Below are 19545 nucleotides of genomic sequence, written 5' to 3'. Positions count from 1 at the left end.
TGCCACAACCCGCGCTCTTGACTACTGTAAGGCACGTAAGACTGATCAATTAATCAACGAGTAGCACACCAGAGGCTTTAGAGCTATCATTTGCTTGCCGGCTCTGGAAACAAGCACAGCCAAGCCAACTGGGCAGAAATAGTTACGCGGCCAGAAGGTGTTTGATCATGGCCCCCAGAAATGTCACAGCACAGAGACCGCTACGCGGGGAGGAGCGGCTTTCCAGCTGCACTCTGTCCATCAATCATTCTTCACTAACAGAAGTCAGAGGGAGACAGGTCACAGAGCACCACAGCACTGAAGAGACAGTCACTACAGTCACCGAGACAGAAGCCCCTCAAGGCAGTAAGTGGCCGCAGCCAGAATCTTCCAGAACACTGGGGGAAAGCTCAGTGAGTTATCTGAATGTGTAACATATGCACACGGAGAAGTCATTCCATTAACTGCCTTCACACGGCCTGCCACAGCCTGCCTGGTCACGACTGGCGCTGGATGTAAAAACCTGGCCAGGGCAGAGGTTTGTGACCTGAGTTACACCTGCAGGAGCAAAGTCACCAGCTGATTAGTGAGGAGGGGCAGGAACAGACGCTAGAGCCGGCGGCCTGTGTTCTATGGTGTCGGAGCCTGGGCGTGGGCAGGGGCGATGGAGCTGCCCTCCCCGACCTTATTATGGTAGCAACGTCTCAAACTACAGAATCAGATTCTGTTATAGTGAAACCACCCATCACTATGAATTACGTGGTGCTTATGATTAAAAGCAACACTTATCACTTCCAAATGACTGAAAATGGCAGTGGAACTCTGTAGGATGATTTACTACAACCCTTTGTTAATGGCTCTGGTGAGTTCCGGCTCCAATTCTGGAGGACAACTATTTCTCCTCACCGCCACAGGGACACGCACACGGTATTTGCACTCTCCCGGTGGGACACAGTAGAGCCAGCCGCGTTCAGAAATGCCGGTTCACACGACACTGAAGAAGGCCAGCGCGATGAAGGAACAGCGGCCGGGTGCGACGAGCTGTGCTCCCCTCTTTGAGGCCATGGACGTAGCACCATCTCCGTGAGCCTTCCTCCCCCACCCCCATGGAATGGAGACGTAAACTGTCTACGGCAAGGCGGCATGGAAATGAAGGACGACGGTCTGGCCAGCACCCAGCTAAGCACCTGGCCCCTCACAGACATTCAGAAAATGTGTGTCCCTGCCTGTCTTCCCGTTGAGATAGGGAGCCACTGGCCTATTTTAATAATATGCATGCATGCAAACCGATGTTTTTGATTAAGGAAATGTCCACCTGTGTGTGAGCACCAAGGCAGCAACAGCATGCCCCATCAGCCTGTCCAGCACCATCTCGAACACCCCCTCCTCTTGGTGCAAGGGGTCAGCCTCTCAATCCACCCTGGCTCCTTCTCACCACCGTCCTCACAAATGCCTGTGAGTGGTCCTCCGGGGTGAGGCAGTACAGACCTATCATGCAGACACAGCCCAGGCTTATGGAATTGCTAATGATGTTTTTTTCGGCAGCCCATGGCTCCCCGTACCTGCTGCCTTAGCCCATGGAAGGTGGCTATGGGCTCTGCAGCCTGCGGCGTGGCATCCTCTGCATACAGGTGGATGTCATCTTCCACGCTCTGCGCCGGCCAGAACCCCACAACGCCCCTGGCTCGGAGCTTCTTCTGATCGATCAGCACTTCCAGCATGTTCTGGGCATCGTCATAGACTTTTTTGGCCTCTTCGCCTATTTGGAGAACATGGTGAGAATTCACTTAAAAATGCCAATGAGAGCCAGCAAAAAAGCACTTCTTTTTAAAGCCACTCCTCCTCCTCAGCCATCTTCTCCCACTCTCCCTTTCCCCCCCAAATATTTCACTGCTGCTTGTCCGTGGCTGGGGTTGGCAGTTCGGGTTGACTACAGTGCCCCTAATTGCCTCAGTTAAACTGAGAGAGTCCAACCTGGACCCCTCAGCAAGTGAAGCCAGCCAGATCCTTCCATCACCATACCAGCTCTGAGCCATGCACTGGAGAGCAAGGGCACTCCCATTACCTTCTATTAAGCGCCAGGGCCCAACACAGAGCCTGCTTCGAAACTGACATCAATAAGCATTTATTAAAGAACAGATCAACAAAATGCTCAATTATCCCATAAGTATGGACCAAACTAGCAGTTTAAAACCACGGAAGAGCTAAACAGGTAAATGACAGCCTATGTTATACGTTAAATTATAACCATAAACTATATCCGACAGAATCCATACCCTCTGCTTGCCTCCCCTTCTCATCCTCAAAGTCCCAACACTACATCTGAACAGCAGAGCAGAAAGGAAGGGCTTCCTGAACTAACCTACAGCTTTGTCCTTAAATATCTTGGGGAAGCTTCGATTCGGGTACTTGCCCCGGAGCTGCCAGACATCAAAGAAGGGTTTCCAGTCAATGTAGGCCACCAGCTTCCGCAGGTCATAGTCTTCAAAGACGCGAGTCCCAAGAAACGTGGGCTTCACTGTAAAGAGGAGGCCTGATGTCAAGGACGATGCCGGAACCTGGGGCTGAGTGCCCAGCACACATGGCCACCGCGCCTGCATGCATGCCTGCCCGGCTGGCTCTTCCCTGCTCTGGGACTTCCCCATCCCCCTCCCTCCTGTCGCCTGCCACCTATAGGACTTGTTTTACAAACAGTGGAACTTTCAGAGATCACGGAGAAGGAGTAACTCCACAGCGAATCTTAAATCAGACCACTCTTCCCGGGGAACTGTCTACACTGCCCTTGGAAATTCTTTCCTCAGCCCCCAGTCCAAGAGAAGAAACCTGGGTTTCTCTTCACTTGCACAAATGAAGACAATACTACAATGAATGCCACTGTAGAAAGACACATGCAGTAACCCACTTAGAACAATGTTAGAAATGTGAATCAGTCCTCTCTACTGCCCACTGCACATACGTATGCAGGCAAAATATAAGGAAATGCATGGAAACAGGCATCAAATTCAGGATCCTGCGGGGGAGGGAGGAGCACAAGGGCGACTCCCACTACGCATGTGCTGCTTTGTGTTTGGTTTTCTTCTTCTTTTAAATGGGCACCAGGTTATTATTATTATTATTATTTTAAGATTTTATTTGACACAGAGAGAGAGAGATCACAAGTAGGCAGAGAGGCAGGCAGGGGTGGGGGGGAAGCAGGCTCCCTGCCAGGCAAAGAGCTGGATATGGGACTCGATTCCAGGACCCTGAGATCACAACCCAAGCCGAAGGCAGAGGCCCAACCCACTGAGCCACCAAGGCGCCCCTATTATATTTTTTAAAGATTTTATTTGTCAGAGAGAGAGAAAGCACAAGCAGGGGGAGTGGCCAGCAGAGGGAGAAAGAGACTCCCCGCTGAGCAGAAAGCCCTATATGGGACTTGATCCCAGAACCCTCGGATCATGACCTGAGCCAAAGGCAGACGGTTAACCAACTGAGTCACCCAGGCGCCCCTACACCAGGTTATTTCTTAGGTGGCTAGTGGGTATCATGAATCTTCAACATATTGTTCTTTACAGCTCCCTGCAAGTCTAAAATAGACCGTAAGTGAATTAATGTCAAAGAAATCGGAGACAGACGGTGTCCCAGGGTTCCCTGGGTCAACAGGGGCGGCATTCCTGCACCCCACCCCCCAATCCTGCGGGGGGTCGGGCCACAGTCAGATGTCACCACCACACCACCAGCTTCCTGGCCCCTGTGTCCTCAGTTCCCTGCTCTGTAAACAGGGATCAGAGAACTTCCAGTCTACTCATCTCAGGTGCTCCAGGCTAACACCAGAGGCTCAAGGGTATTTTTGTGTCACCACACAGTCAGAGGTAGACGTGAGAGGGAGAAAAGTACAGGCAAAGTAGAGCCGCTTCTTACTTCTGCCTGGAAACCTCTATCTTTCCATACATGCGCATGGGAGCTCTTTCTCATTTGTTGCTGGTCATCTTTTTCCTATTCAGAACAATCTCTTCTTCATAATATTCTACTGTGTGGATGTGTCGGACCATTAAGAAGAAACTACAGGTTTCCTCTGGATGAACGCTCCCTCTTGCCTTGTAGTCATTGCAGGACACTATTCTGGAATTTTACCACCAAGGACCTTGAGAGAAGAGCCCTTCTTTCTCCCTTTAGTGACTTCCTGTGACTACTAGAAGACTGGGTTGTCCTCAGAACTGGACCTCAGGGCTGTACCTCTGGGCCTCGGCCCTTCTGAAGCCGTAGGTACAGGGCCCCACAGCAGCCCCACCCTGGGGACAGATGGCCATTCGAAAAGTAACACCACCACTGCCTTCACAGTACTGTCTCCGTTGAATCGTGCTGGATGTTTGGGTCAAAGTGGGACTTTCCCTTATCATGTTTTTCTAACTTCAAAGAGAAAGGTAAAGGGAAAATAACAGCTGGATTATACAGTGATTTACATTTTTCAGAAGTTGAACTTCTTTTATCCTCACAACCTTCCACAGGGTAACTCCTTTCTACGTGTTAGAAACTGTGAACCACAGACGTGACACGCGCAAGGTCTTTCAGTGATTCAGAGCCAGGAACCAAACTGGGAGTGGAACCCGGACATCCTGACTCCCGATACAGCATTTCTCCTACTCAACCACACTAAGCTCAGTAGGACTAAAATCAGAACCAGTCTCACGTACATTTCCAATTTAACGATCTCCACTCTGCCGAGCATATGCACAACACAGATGTTGTGAACAAGGAGACCAGGTTTGAGGTATTACCTTGGAAATACGGATTCAAGTAATACAACCCCTATTTACCTGGTCTCAGTTCTGCCTCATGCCTCTCTGAGCATGTCAAAACATCTCCCATCTTTTACTCCCTCATGAATACCTCCATAAGGCAAGAGACGTGGCTGGAAATAAGAAAGAGGGAAAAAGAAACGCACAAAAGACATAGAAGGAAGCATTCAGAGAGAACAGGAGACGGTGAACAAGAGATAGGAGCTCCTGCTTTGCTGGGATGTTCTAAAAGTCTCCTCAGGGTGAGGGCATCTTCAATCTCAGACAGTCCATGTCTACACTCTGGCCTGCCTTGCAACCCAGGCCACTCAGCGACAGCACCGCCAGGCAGGTCTCCAGAACTTACATCAAGCTGTGGAGGGCCCCCTCGAGCCCCACACAGAAGAAAGAGTGTGGGTCAGAAGACAGTCCAGAGGGAGAACCCCAGAAACCTTTTGAGCTCTTGACCTGAAACTCAGGGTCTTCACATGCGAGTGGGGACAACAGCACGTCCACCACAGAGTTGTGTCAAGCACTCAGAGCTGCCCAGTCTCAGGACACAGCCTGGTCCTCCATAAATGGTACCTATTTACTTATCTTTTCAATATCATCATTGTCCTTTGTCACTATTAGTAGACACGATTAAGAGTCTCTAGCTGCCCACTGGATTCTGTAGCTAAGTAAATACCAACACCTCTCCAGCTCTCATGATCACACAGCCTTTCTCTAACTGACAGACAGACAGACCTGGAGGGGGCTCTGACAGCCAGTCAATATGGAAACCGTTTTTTCTAGCTTGACTTAAGGTTAAGTATCTTCTTTCCTATGAAAAAGAGAAAAGTTATTTTAGTCAGAGACACTTAGCTTTTCAACTGATACTACTAAAGTGCATCCCAAAAGCTAGAATGGGACTTCTGTAAAAAAAAGAAGAAACAAAAACCCACAAATTCTTTTATTACTGAAAATTCATATCCTAAAAAGCTCTTCCTTTTACACCCAATGCGGCTTCCCATTAGCACCAGAACAACAGAGTAAAGAGTCAGTAAATATCCATTAAATACTGATATGTTGATCCCTTAACCGTGCAGTAACCATACAGCAACAGAGTGGCGTCCTGCCTGTCCTTTTAGAACACCCGAGGCCAGAGCGAGAACACCCGAGGCCAGGGCTAACCCAGCCTGCCATCAGCCAGCCCTCGGACCAGAAGGCAGAACCAAGAAACGGTCAACCGTAGGCAGACCTAAGGAGAGATAGAAAGCCAAGCACAGTATCTTGGGCTAGTCAACACCTCAGAAACACCTGTTTTCACACTGTTGGTTGTCTCCTTTCACTTGCCGAGCCACCCCCAAAGGGCGCCCCACCACAGACAAGGTCCAACAGGCAGATAAACTGGGAAGAAATATCCCCGCGACTTCTAACAAGTGATTATGTCTGCTTTCCAATGATTCCTTGAAGCTTATCTAGAGAGGGACAGTTCTTGTAACACTGCTCTGCAGAGTCTGCACTAGGCAGGAGGGAGAAAGGTGACAACGGTCCTATCTGATGTCTTCATTTTCTTCTGCTATTTCAAGAACAGGGATCCAGGAGGGTTGCTTCTATATAATGTTTCAGTTCCTGTCTTCCTGCTGGGAATGTTTTATTCATTCTCATAACTCTGCTATCTGGCCCAGCACCTAATAGCTACTGTGTACCCAATAAATCTTTGGTGGAATGAATGAAATTACTTTTAGTATAACCCCAAATTACTGGGACCTTAGACACCAGGGAATTCCAATTTGAACTAGGAAACAGGGCATCTCTAAAATGATCCTAAATCCTTGCCCTCCTTAAAACAATAAAGTCACATTAAAAAATGCGGGATCATTTTAATGCCCAAACTAGCAGTGTTTTTATCACTCACCTTGAGAGACTCGTAATGGTCCTGTCTAATATCTTCATATTCCTCCATGATCTCCTCAAAATATTCATCCTTTAGATTCTCATCTAATAGTTGCGAGCACTGAACACGCAAGATCGACGTTCAAGAACCACAGAGGAGCAAAGGAGACAAAGAAAACAGGAGCAACACTGGTCAGTTCTGATGATGCCTCCTCTAGGAAGCCTTCCCCCTCATTCTCGTCGTTCCCTCTCCCTTTGCCAGCTTTGCTAATTCCTGCCAGGGGGTGCACAGTTGAGGACTAGCTCAGTGGACAGAGGATGTCCAACTGTCACATATTCCAGAGAATCAGGTGGCTTTTGGTGGCTCCTGAGAGATCAGCTCAAAGCCCTGGTGATATCCTGCCTAAGACTCTTCATCCACCTGGAGCACCCAGGGTAGTTTCTGCTAACCACGTCATCTGGGGGGAGACTTGGCTCATGTTGTATCTGTCTGACTCTGGAGTAACTAAGAATAGTCAGGTGCTTAGCATTCCATTCCTATGGGACTGACTTCCAGGAGAAGCTGCGGACACCAGGGCTTGGCTGAGCTTCCTTAGGCAGCAATGTGCTGCCTGTGGAATCCCACATCACTTCAGGAAGGATTAAGCACTGTCCCTAGGATTCCACAAGGGCAGGGGATTGGGGGTGGGGGAACACCTGGAAGCTGGTGCCTGGCCTTTCCTGGATGCTACTCTTGGTATCTTTTGCCTCTGCTGATTTTAATCTGTATCCTTTGGCAGCAATACAATGTGACTGTGAGTAGAATGGTGTTTCTGAGTTTGGGGAGTCCTTTAAGCACATCACTGAAACTGACGGTGTCCCGGGGACCCACACAACACCCTAGGTAGGTACCGCTCTTCTGTGTTTCAAAGGTACTTGGTGCATCTCTCCCTCACTGCATTTCCCACAGGCTGTTAGTGTCTGTCTGCGTATCCACTTGGAGGCAACTGGACAAGCCCTTGGAGGGCAGGACTGCACCTTAACTGTCGTGCCCCCAGTTTCTAGCTCTGGCACAGACGAGGTGTCTCCTCACTAAAGGTCTGCTGAAGGAATGAGACTCACGTCCATGGTCAACCATGAGCTTCTGCTAGGAAAAGAAAGGAAACCCATCATCTGAGAAACAGGAGGCAACTCAGTCAATTATAAAACTAGGATGAGTTAAATCCTGTCTATGACTGGGATTATCAAGGTGATGAGAGAATAGCCCCCAGCAAAGCTCAAAATACCATCGTCAAGAAAGAAGAAAAAGCTGCTGGCGACCATCAGCTCAAAACCCTGCACTGCCCCATCATCTCAGCCTCCAGCTGGAGTCTCCAACACAGGGCGTGGAAGGTCAGTATCATTATGTGAAACTGACCAAATTAGACTGGACGATGGCTGAGGAGCCCACTGGCTTGAAATGTCTACACATCTACATGAATTTTCCAAGCATCTCTCACAGCAATCCAATCCCCGAAGAGTTAGTGTAAAGCCAAAACATTTCAAGGAACCTAATCAGAGAGGAGCATTGCGACAAGCCTAACAAAAGGAGCCTGGTATTCACCCCACAAAGTACTTCCTGGGCTTCCATCCACCTTTGCTCGATGGAGTCTTCTCTTAGGAAACCCAGCAGAGCTAAATGAAGACAGGATGGGGATGCTGACTCTCGAGCTCCCCAAAGTACACGAACTGGTGTGTTTAAATATTATTTAAAATACTGCATTCCACTAGATTTCAGACTCTGAGAAAGTAAAACACTGATTTTCTAAACACCTGAAGAACTTTTAACAGGACTCTGACCTGACTCCCACTGGGCAGACAGAGCATGCCCGTCTGCAGGCACCGTCCACACCCCAGGGGGCCCCAGCGCCCAGAGCCCGCGGGACAAGACCCTCCCTGCCCAGTCTGACTTGCTTGGTGGAAACAAGCTCATACCCATTATACGGGCTGATCTTTGGGATCTTTCCACCACAAAATCAGAGCTTGTCGTGGGTTTCCAGGCTAACCATTCAGACATGTTTTATGCTTCTATTCTTTATTTTTCATAACAATAACAGCACAATGAGAGGGAAGAAGTTGAAAATATAGTTAATAATTTAGAAATAACTAAGTATTGGCACCTTGGCTTTCATTTAGAAAGAAAGAAAGCAGGGGCATCCTGAAGTCTTAAAGCTCTATGTAGTTGCCACATTTTACAATATTCCAAGTGTTCGAGTCCAGACCATGGGCCTGGGCCATGCCCACTGCAGTTGGATCAAAAGACTGAGTCTAAATAATTTCAGAAGGTGGCCACTCTCTGTGTTTGAGGAGAGCTAACCACTGCTGGCCGCCCAGCTGGCCTGACCAGAGGGAGTACCGGTGCCCACACCTCATCTGGCTTCTGGTTCGGCCCTTGCTGCATTAGCAAAGTCTTTTTAGCTGGACATAGGGGTTTTTTTTGTTTTGTTCTGTTTTGTTTTGTTTTTAAATCCACATTGCTTTTTAGCTCTGGCTTGAAGTTAAGACGTCATATATTCATGTTTGTAAGAGCATGTAAATGGCTGAAACCTCTCTCCCTCCAGGCTGGTGTCAAGGCCACAAGCGTCTTGGTTCCACGTTACTCAAACCAGCGTTCTGTGGCCAGCTCAGGACTCCTCGCCTGGCCCCCTTCCGGCAATACAGACTCCCACAATGACACTATGACAAGCCATAGGCTTTCTTCCACATTTTTTTTAGTAGACTTGCATAAAATAAAAGAAGATCTTGGGGGGCGCCTGGGTAGCTCAGTGGGTTAAGCCTCTGCCTTCGGCTCAGGTCATGATCCCAGGGTCCTGGGATCAAGCGCCACATTGGGCTCTCTGCTTAACAGGGAGCCTGCTTTCTCCTCTCTCTCTGCCTGCCTCTCTGCCTGCTTGTGATCTCTGTCAAATAAATAAAATCTTTAAGAAAAAAAAAAGGGAGATGATCTTGGGAAATACCCCGAACTCTGCATCTTCTCCTCTCCTTACAAAATATCTGAAGTGATGCAAGGCCTCACACTTACCACCACTACACTCTTGGACGCATCCAGGACATGGATTACAGGCGCACTGTATCTTGGAGCTATTTTAACTGCCGTGTGGGTTCTAGAAAGAGGGGTTGGGAAGAAAAACACATCCATTAGGGCTGACAGTTCCTCCACGACACTTGTTTGGAACCATCAGAGATAACGCTTTCCCAGGAAAGGCTGTAAGGTACTTCAAATATTGAACTTCCCATTTCCCTTGTAAAACAAGAGGATTTCCTTCCCCATCCCACCCCCCCCAAGATGGGGAGACCAGGGGGGAGAAGACACTGATTTGTCAGCTCACGATACAAAAACAGTCTGTGACAAAATGTGGTAGACTGTCTTCAGCTCTCTGTGAACAGGGCTGTGACCGTGACCTCGCACTCATTAGCAGCCTGTCTGAACCAAGGAGCTAACCAGCCCAGTCAACTGCACTTTGCTGCCATAAAGCTCAGGCTACATATCCCCCTCCAAATGGGCTGGGACAGCCACCAGGGCCCCTGGAGAACCAGACACCAGGCAGGGGATGCATGCACTAGCAGCTGCTCCCCATTCCCTAGGGACACCCCAAGCCCACCTTGGACTGCAGGAAGGAACCTCAGACTCTAAATAAATCTGACACGAGGTAACAGGCCAAAGCGGCAACAACGTTCAGTCCCGAACCCCTACTGCCAGACTGGGAAACTTGGGCAGCGAGGAAGAAACACTCTTTAACCCTTGAGGTGACTTAATTCACCAAAGTGCGCAGCCAGCTGCCCTCTGATTACGGGATCTCCTAGCGCGGGCTCCCTAGCTGCTCCTTCCTTATAGAACACGGCACCCCAGTGTAAGAGGCGAGGATCCACTCGCACACCCTCCCTGACAGTGGTTACACCAGGGCCTTGAAGGTGGGACATGAATGTGCACTTTGCCACGAGTGCATTTAAAGGGCAGCCGCTGGGGCTTCCCCAGGACAGCCCGTTCTTCCCAGTCTTTTCCCAGGCTATCCTCGCCCTGAAGGCCGCAGCACTCTTCCCAAGGTCAGATGCTTTCCTGGTCTTCCCCCTCCACTAACACCCACTTCCTTTGGGAAGATGTCCAGAATGTGCTACTAAGTGGGGGGGGGGGGAGAAACCGAAGTAACAGAACAGTCTGTTTTACAATTCTGCTTTTTAAATAAACAAGTACTACCGCTCTTCACCTGCCCTACCCTGCCAACCTGGTATGTAAGTTTCTGTATATTCAGAAAAAACCCGAGAGATCCCCATCAGATGTCAACACCGGTTAGACGGAGGGTGGAGGCAGAATCAAAGGCGGGAAGGGAGAGACTAAATTTTACTTTCCATTCCTCTGAAGTGACTGACATGTTCTAATAACAAGCATAGATTACTGAGGTAATTTTTAAAAACCAAGGGAACATTAAAGGCACAATATATGTGTCAATGTGTTTTTAATAGGCTCCTCAGGGATGACTAAAAGTTCGTTCCCAAGAAGACAGACAAGACCCTGACACTTTACCTGTCCCCGCTCTAGAGGCAGGAAGCAGAGGCCTACAGCCCAGAGTCACAGAACCGAGAGATACAAGAGAGGCACAGGCCTAAGTACTTGGCATCAGACACCCTCCTGGCCTGGGTGGCTGGGGTGCTGGGTGGCTGGGGTGCTGGGTAGCTGGGGTGCAATGCAGCAGGGCGGGGGAGTCAGGCCATGGCCCTGAAGCAGCCAACCGACTCCACTGCCTTCCGAGGATGTGCTGTTTGGAGCTCACTGGGGGCACAGAGATTTGACAGTGTCTTCGGTATTCTACAAGGTGGAAGATTTTCCAACAGTGGGAATAGTTTTAAGGAAGAAACTGCTCTGGCTTTTCAGCAGAACAAAAGTGAGACAATGCTTTCGCCCTCTTCCTCAGGTGGTCAGCTCTTCCAACACACAAATACCCTTCAGTGTACATTCTGCCTGAAGCCTCTCCGGGGAACATCAAGCCTGATGTGACTTGGCTGACATTTCTCTTAAAGGGAACCAGTGCAGTCTTAAATCTTAAGTCAACACAATCAATATTTATTAAGCATCCAAAGATTCCCAGTGCAATTCTGGCCATTCTCTCATTGATGATCTTCTGGTCAAGGGCACCGAGAAGAAATGGATGAATTCCACTATTTAAAAACAACAACAACAAATAAAGGCAAAGTGCTGCTTTCCAGCATGCGCGCGCGCACACGCACACACACACACACACACACACACACACACACACACAAAATGACAAAGCTAAATGAGCACAGCCACAAATCTGAGCTGGCTCGGCCATCAAGGGCACTTCTGGTTTCCTCATAAAACAATGACGTTGATTCTACTTTCTTCTAAGCCTCCATTTATGCAACCCTCTCCAGTGGGAAGCAGACTTCTCTCTGAAGCCTGAAACGATGGAAAACACTGGACTCTCTTCTCCCCTCCGACAGACCAACAGCACAGGGCTGGGCCCTGAGGCTGAATCTCAGCTCTGTGTCTGCCGAGTCCCTCACCAGTGCTGGTGATTCACTGAGTCACCCCCCAACGGTTGCCCAACAGGCAGGACAGTGTTAACTTCAGAAGGTCTTTTTAAAAACTCTGAAAAAGAACAAGTAATCCAAGCATTTTTTTCATGCCTTATCCTTCTAGAATTAAAATGGTTTATATAAATGCAGCATGACCAAAAAAAAAACCCTCAGAATTTGATGAGAAAAATGAGAGTCTGGGGAAAAAAAGATGGGAGGCAGTCAGCAGTGGGGTCAGACGCAGAACTTGGGTCTCTGAAATCCTCCCCCGGGGCCTGAGTTCCAAGGTTCCCCGGAGCCAATGCAACGAGGGAAACAACGCCAGTTATGCGGTTCAGCATTTTACCTCCTAACTATTCATTAAAAAACAGAAACGAAAACTTGGGAAATGACCTCTCTTTTCAAGCAACGTGACTTCCTTTTGAGTTCTCTGCTATTCACAAAAAATAACTGAAAAAGACACTGTGCTGTTACTGGCTTTGAACCATTTAAAAATTGAGTGCTAACTGCCAGACTTGGGCCTGTGAGAAGCTGTACAGATAACAGGACCAGATTTCCATGCAAGTCCTTTCTCGCTTGTGATACAAAACAATATGCATATAGACAGGAGAACATTCAGTTCTCTATCCTCTCAGAGCTACAGGTTAAAAACAGAACTGCAGGCATGCTTACATGTGTATACAACCCCACAGCTGTAGAGCCCTTTCAACTTGTCCTGGGATCTATCAGTCAGCCGAGAGGCTCATCACAAGTGTCCCAGGAGTACAGTTCTAATTCCATCATGCCACCACGGGCCACTGAGATCTGGAAAAGCCACGGACACGTTACAGCCCCTCATCTTCCTTCATGACAGCTTGGGAGTCTTGAGCCATCCTCTGCTCAAATAACAGTTCACAAAGGCAAAAAATGGAACACGCTGTTTTCGCCACAGTTCTGCGGGAGGTTAGAGCAAGAGCTCTCAGAGGGCTTCTGAGACACCCCAAGTGTTCCTTGCCTTCCAGCAAAACTGACTCTCCCAGGAGTAGAGGGCGTTCTTAGAGAGATGCAAAAAGCACTAATCGTAAAGGAAGAGATGGATAAATCAGACTTCCTGAAAATTAAAAACTGTGATCCAAAAAAATAACTAAAATAGCAGAAGGCAAGCCATAATGGAAGAATCTATTTGCCATATATTTCTAATAAAGAGCATGCATCCAATATAAATAATGCATATAAATCAGCAAGAAAAAAGGCAGAATAACCAATTAAAAAAAAGAAAAAAGGACTTAGAAAGCCTATCCGAACGGTCAACCTACACATGAAAAGGTAGCCAATGTCATTAGTCAGCAGTACAGTCAGAAATACAAATGAAAACCATTCCAAGACACTATTACATCCATACAAAAATAGATAAAATTGAAAAAGGTGTGGAGTAACTGGAACTCCCGTAATTGCTGGCGGGAGTGTAAATTAATACAATCACTTTGGAAATCCACCCAGCAATGCTGAATGCCAATGATCGTACGCACAGGACCCAGCAAGTTTGCTTCAGGGCAGAAATACATGCACAGCAGCATTCTGCCAAACTGCCCCAAACGGGGAAAAAGCCAGTGTCCGCCAACAGCACCAACAGCAGCCTGGATAATAAGCCACAGTGTATTATACAACAGATAGTACACGTACCACAGTGGAAAACCACCACGATAACAAGCAGTGTGGGCCTCCCAGGCCTAGCACAAGACAAGCTGGACACAAAAGAACACACACAGCAGGATTCCATGTCTATGAAGCTGAAACGCAGGCGACACCAAGCTGCGGTCGTGGGAGACAGCTGAGCGGCCATCTTGTTGTCGCGGATGACTCGGTGGAGGACCCAGCCCGGCGCCCGAGTGCCATGACGGTCATGTCTTTATCTAGACGTACTTATTTCGGATGTTCGGTTTTGTAAAAATTAACTGAGTTGAAGATTTCTGACTTGTGTACTTCTCTTTTTGACTTAGGTTTCAGGAAAAGGGCTTCCTTAGAGAAGAGGGCTGGAGGAAAATGAAATAAGTCCTCGCCCACCGTCGCTGTTTTAGAATGGAATCAGCATGGGGGGAGTCTCGAGCTGAGGTTCTGAGAGACGGCACAGGAATCTATCCCGCGAAGGCTGTTCTAGCATCAGGATGGAGAAGGGAACGCACATCTGGTGACTGGCTTTTATTTTCCAGTCATTTTCCCAGAAACTGCAAGAGGCATGAAGAGAACAGCACGAGAAAAGGCGGAGCTCATACAGAAACAGAGCACTGGAGAGCTGAAGGAACTTCGCGAGGTTGTGGGACCCAGATTTCCACCTTCAAGGAGGATCATGTCGCCATTCCCAGACCAAGAGGACAGAAGTTTTGCAGGAGCATGGAGAGACAGTGGGTGACTTCTGACCCAGTTAATTCTAACTTGATATACCAGTTTCTAACTGTTGAGGGCATTTGTGGCTAATTTTGCATATGGTATATCTTGGAGGAGCTCGTTATGTTGCTTCTGAATGTTTTTTTAAAATCCTCTGGTGGCTCTTACTTGGTAAGAGACATGACAGAACGGACCATTTGTAATGTTCCAATTTGCATAAGAGCTATGCGTGGTTTCCTGATGTTGAACTCCTCAGTGTGGTGTCCTGCCTTCTAAAACAGTTTATTTGGAAACCAGCATCACACGTATTCTGTTTCACAATCATGATCTCAAAATGTATTTCATCCTCACAACAGTCTGTAAATTCTCTGATCACTCTCTTTGCTAGGCTGATGAATATTCACATTAAAATCATCAATTATCAAACACCCAAGACCCTGCTCACTGAAACCCCAATTCTCAATGGGTAGTCAGATCCCTGGAGAATAATCTGCCTTATATTCTAGTGGGTAAGTCCTGGGTGGAAAAACAAACCCAGTTTTGTAAGGTGAGCAACAATGCACACATTATAGGATAAGGATAAAAAGCAGTTAGTGAATAAATGACCCACAACATTGTTACTACTTGTGAAAATGATCCACTCAGATTATAAATGGGATGATGGTTCATTTTATGCGTCAATTTGGTCACACCATGGGAGCTAGGTCTGTATCATTCTAGATGTTTCTGGGAAGGTTATTTCTTAGATGTGATTAGTATTTGAATCAGTAGACTCTGGGTAAAGCAGACTACTCCTCCTGGTATGGCTGGGCCTTGTCCAGTCAGTTGAAGATTAAGATAAGAGAAGAGGTGCCCAATGAGGAAGGAATCCTGCCTCCAGGGAAAGGCCTTTGGAACCAAGACTGCAACATCAGCTCCTGCCTGGTCTCCAGCCTGTGGACTTTCCCTACCGATTTCAGTCTTACCAGACCCCAAAATGACGTGGCCAACTCCTTAAAATAAACCTCTCTGTATATATAATATACAGTATACACTAATAACACAATATAGAGTAACATATACAATGTACATAAAGTAAATGTATTCTGTTTCTCTGGAAAACCCAATTAATATGAATGGCTTAGAGTGTGAAAGGAACTTTGAAATATCTTCGAGTGGACTCCATTGCATTTTTGCACAGAAAAACAATGAACTGCATGCTAGCAGGTCACCAAGCTCAACGTCCCGCCTGGGCATTATTCCCTGCCAAAGTAAATGACACGGGGCATAAGGAACAGGTCAGAAGAAGCCCAACGGTACCCATAATTAACATATTTCTCACCAAATATCACGACCCAAGGAAAAATGTGACAAACTGATGAACGGTCACGTGACCACTTAAAACTCTCTTTAAACTGCTTAACGGAAAGTTTCTCCAAAGGTTCCCCCTTTCAAAAGCAACTTCCCAAGGTGATCTTCTGGTTCACTCTTGCTAGCTTGGCCTCCTGCCTCAACTATTATAAAGCTGGAGTTTTTTCAAGGGAACCTGTAATTACTCAATCAGACACCTGCCTCCAGACAGAGAGTGGGCTGGAGTTCAAGCAATGTCTTTGTGCCAAAAGACACACTTTTCTCCACTTGGTTTGATTTCAAGAGGAGTATTTATCAGAAATCTCAGGAACCAAAGGGGAGATGAGAGGATGAAGGAAAAGACAATGACAAGCCAAAGAAATCCAAAAAAAAGGCAAGGGGTGGGGAGATCACAAAGGCGTTTCCTAGACCATGCTCCAAAAATACACTCGCTCTTGTCCAGGGGGAGACTAAACGCTCATGGGCTTATACAGAAGGAGCGAATGTGCTAAGCATAATATAAGAAACAAAACAACAACAACAAAACACAGGGTTTATCACTGTTTTTAAACATGGGCATTTAAATGAATCTAAAGGAAAGCAAAAAGTTCATTAGCATGACTTACCTTGATGTGGTTGCTCCTCCAATCAACAGTGGAATCTTTATAGCCAATCTCTCCATTTCCTTGGCAACAAAAATCATTTCATCCAGGGAAGGAGTAATGAGTCCTGATAGGCCAATTATATCTATTATTTCAAAAAAGAAAAAAGGACAGCAAGAAGGAGGATGAGGAAAAAAATGCAGAAAAGTATGCAAGATTCACTTTAAAACCTTTGTAATAAAGACCAGAAGACCTCATTTGAATTCCCAATTTCTAACTGTATGACTTCTTTTCTGGGGAGTTTCAATTTATTTGTTTGGCTTTCGGTAGCAAATATGATTTGTAGTTTCAAGTTGAAATAATGGGCTTGCCACGGTTTGGGGAAACCATGCAAATAAAATATATTGTGTATGATTTCCCAGACTTGAACATGTCACAGTGTCTGAAGAAACACAGAAACAATGATACCCAGAGAAAAGTCTAATATGACCCTGTAATAAGAATCCTGTTCCTATTTCCCATCTTCAGAGCTAGGAGGAGTTCCATGGGTACCTATTCACCAATTCAACCCCCACTACAAACGACAGTGAAAGCCCCCCACCCAGGAGCTGGCCCACGACTGTCCGAATGCCCCAGCGGTCCCACGCGGACTGGGGCATCCTCATACGACAGACACACCCCAGGGATGAGGACATCCAGTGGAAAGCCCAGAAGCACAGGTGGACAGTACCTGCTTTGTGATCAAGAGCAGCTTTCAGGATCTTGTCACAGGGAGTCATGACTCCTAAATCAATAACTCTGAGGGACAGAAAAGAAACGTGAGAAAATTGAGAACCCATCAGAGACAAAGCGGAAAGGAACATCTATTCAGCTACCAAACCCTCCTCTAATGGCAACTGGAATCCCTGGGACATGCTCACGAAGTAGTGACAACCATCACAACGACAATGACCACATATGAAGTCCTTACCACACGCCAGGTGCTATGCTAAAATTTTTAAAGCAGCTTTATTGATACAGAATTCACACAGCATAAAATTCACTCATTCAAAGTATACGATTCAGTCATTTTTGGCATATGACATTTTTTTTTTAAGCTCTGATAAAACATATAAAACTTCATCTGCCCTGTTAACCGGTAAGTTAAGGCTGTCCCCCTGTTCTCAAAACTGAGAGAGCCCCCACCATTCCAGTCATTTTTAAAATTTAAGTTTATCGGGGCACCTGGGTCTTTAAAAAAAAAAAAAAATTTAAAATTTAAAATTTAAGTTTATCATGAGTATGCATTTCATAGCATGCACTTTCACTTCTTTCACAATGTCATTAAAATAGGCAAAATAATTTTTTTTTAAGATTTTATTTATTTATTTGACAGACAGAGATCGAGTAGGCAAAGAGGCAGGCAGAGAGAGGGGGAAGCAGGCTCCCTGCCGAGCAGAGAGCCCAATGCGGGACTCGATCCCAGGACCCCAAGGTCATGACCTGAGTAAAGGCAGAGGCTTTAACCCACTGAACCACCCAGGTGCCCCAAATAATTTTTAATAAAAAAAAAAAAATCAATGCTCAACAACTACTATTTGACATGGTATCATCTGGTAACAGTGGATGCCGGCCAGGAAGGAGCTTTGCTTCTTGCTATGTACGTCTTATACTGACTTTTTTGCTCCCGTATCACTTAAAAATTTTTTTTTAAAGATTTTATTTATTTGACAGACAGAGACCACAAGTAGGCAGAGACAGGCAGAGAGAGAGGAGGAAGCAGGCTCCCCACTGAGCAGAGAGCCCGATGTGGGGCTCGATCCCAGGACCCTAGGATCATGACCTGAGCCGAAGGCAGAGGCTTTAACCCACTGAGCCACCCAGGCGCCCCCACTTAAAATGTTTTTTTGACAAATAAATCAGCACATGCAGACTCCTCAGTAAAAACCAAGACAATTTTAGATCAATGGTAACTACCTTCAGTATGTAACTAGTGACCTGGTAGAGGAAACGCTGCAGGTTTTAATGCAGTGGCACCAGAAGTTATAAGGAGAGTCAGAAGACACCATTTTCTTTCTTTCTTTCTTTCCTTTTTAGCACATGAAAAACTCTGGTAATTGGATCTTTTGTGAAGCTATGACTAAGTATAGACTGTTGCATATGCAACTAAGCAAAACAGTATATTACATTTTTTTATTTAAATTCAATTAGTTAGTGTATTGCCTTTAAATCAAGACAAAAAGGCATACCTTTCAAAGCCCACTGTATTCAACATAGTATATGTACTTTTAAAAATTCCATTAAAAATCATCAGTATGATAGTAAGAATCAACTTGCTCTCATTTTCTTGTGTCTTTCATGTGTCTTTCAGGAACATCTTACGCATGCTTACTTGGTTTGAGGACAGTAAGGAGAGCTTGTTGCTGGACAGAATGGGGGAAGAAGGAAACAGTAGGCAGAGAGGTCAGAGTGGGAGGAGACAGCATCTTAATGGTCACGACTAGTTCAATTTTCAGAATATTCAGTTTAAGATTTCTTTCTTTCTTTCATTCTTTCTAAGAGAGAAAGAGTAATTGGGGATGGGGGATGGGAAAGGGAGAGAGAGAATTTAAACCAAGTTCTATGCCCAGTGTGGAGCCCAAAATGGGGCTTGATCTCATGATGCTGAGATCATGACCTGAGCTGGTCAGGAGGCAGCCACTCAGCCAACTGAGCCACCTATGGGCCCCCTATTCTTTAGCTATCCAAATGGAGCTTGAAGCATCCCAGGAGGGGGATACCTGAGCTGAATTTTGAAAGAATAAGTAGGTGTCAGCTAGATGAAGGAAGAAAGAAGGCAGGCCAGGAAGAGACTAGCACTAAGGGTCCAGAATGAGGACCCAGCTGGCCCTGAGAAACACTGGCCACCTCTGCCTTCCGTGGCTGCGGCCCTGCTTCCCATTGTCCCTTGCCGTTGTCCCTCACCTTCCCTGCCACGTCCTGTTTCCACCACACCTCCATTTTCTGTTCCCCTGGGCTTTCCCTTGGTCTCCCTTCTTCACCTAGAGCCCAATGCCCCAGGTCCACAGGCCACTTCTTACACACATCCTTATATTATGCCACAT

The 19545-nt window shown here is 46.7% G+C and overlaps 1 protein-coding gene across 4 annotated transcripts in view; it reads right to left on the bottom strand.

Moving 5' to 3' along the window:
* The window catches only part of MTR (5-methyltetrahydrofolate-homocysteine methyltransferase), a 100560-nt gene that overhangs the window by 8412 nt on the left and 72603 nt on the right, over positions 1-19545 (bottom strand). For all 4 annotated transcript variants that reach the window (XM_046027468.1, XM_046027469.1, XM_046027470.1 and 1 more), the window contains 7 exons: positions 17193-17260; positions 16487-16607; positions 9655-9736; positions 6637-6735; positions 5484-5559; positions 2342-2497; positions 1542-1738 (listed from right to left, as the gene is read on the bottom strand). In XM_046027468.1, the coding sequence (XP_045883424.1) occupies positions 1542-1738; positions 2342-2497; positions 5484-5559; positions 6637-6735; positions 9655-9736; positions 16487-16607; positions 17193-17260 (799 nt within the window). The remainder of the gene's footprint in view (positions 1-1541; positions 1739-2341; positions 2498-5483; positions 5560-6636; positions 6736-9654; positions 9737-16486; positions 16608-17192; positions 17261-19545) is intronic.

This window comes from Meles meles, chromosome 13, assembly GCF_922984935.1.
Source record: "Meles meles chromosome 13, mMelMel3.1 paternal haplotype, whole genome shotgun sequence".
NCBI lineage: Eukaryota > Metazoa > Chordata > Mammalia > Carnivora > Mustelidae > Meles > Meles meles.
The sequence above is the reverse complement of the archived record's forward strand: the minus strand, read 5'-3'. Positions and strand labels throughout refer to the sequence as shown.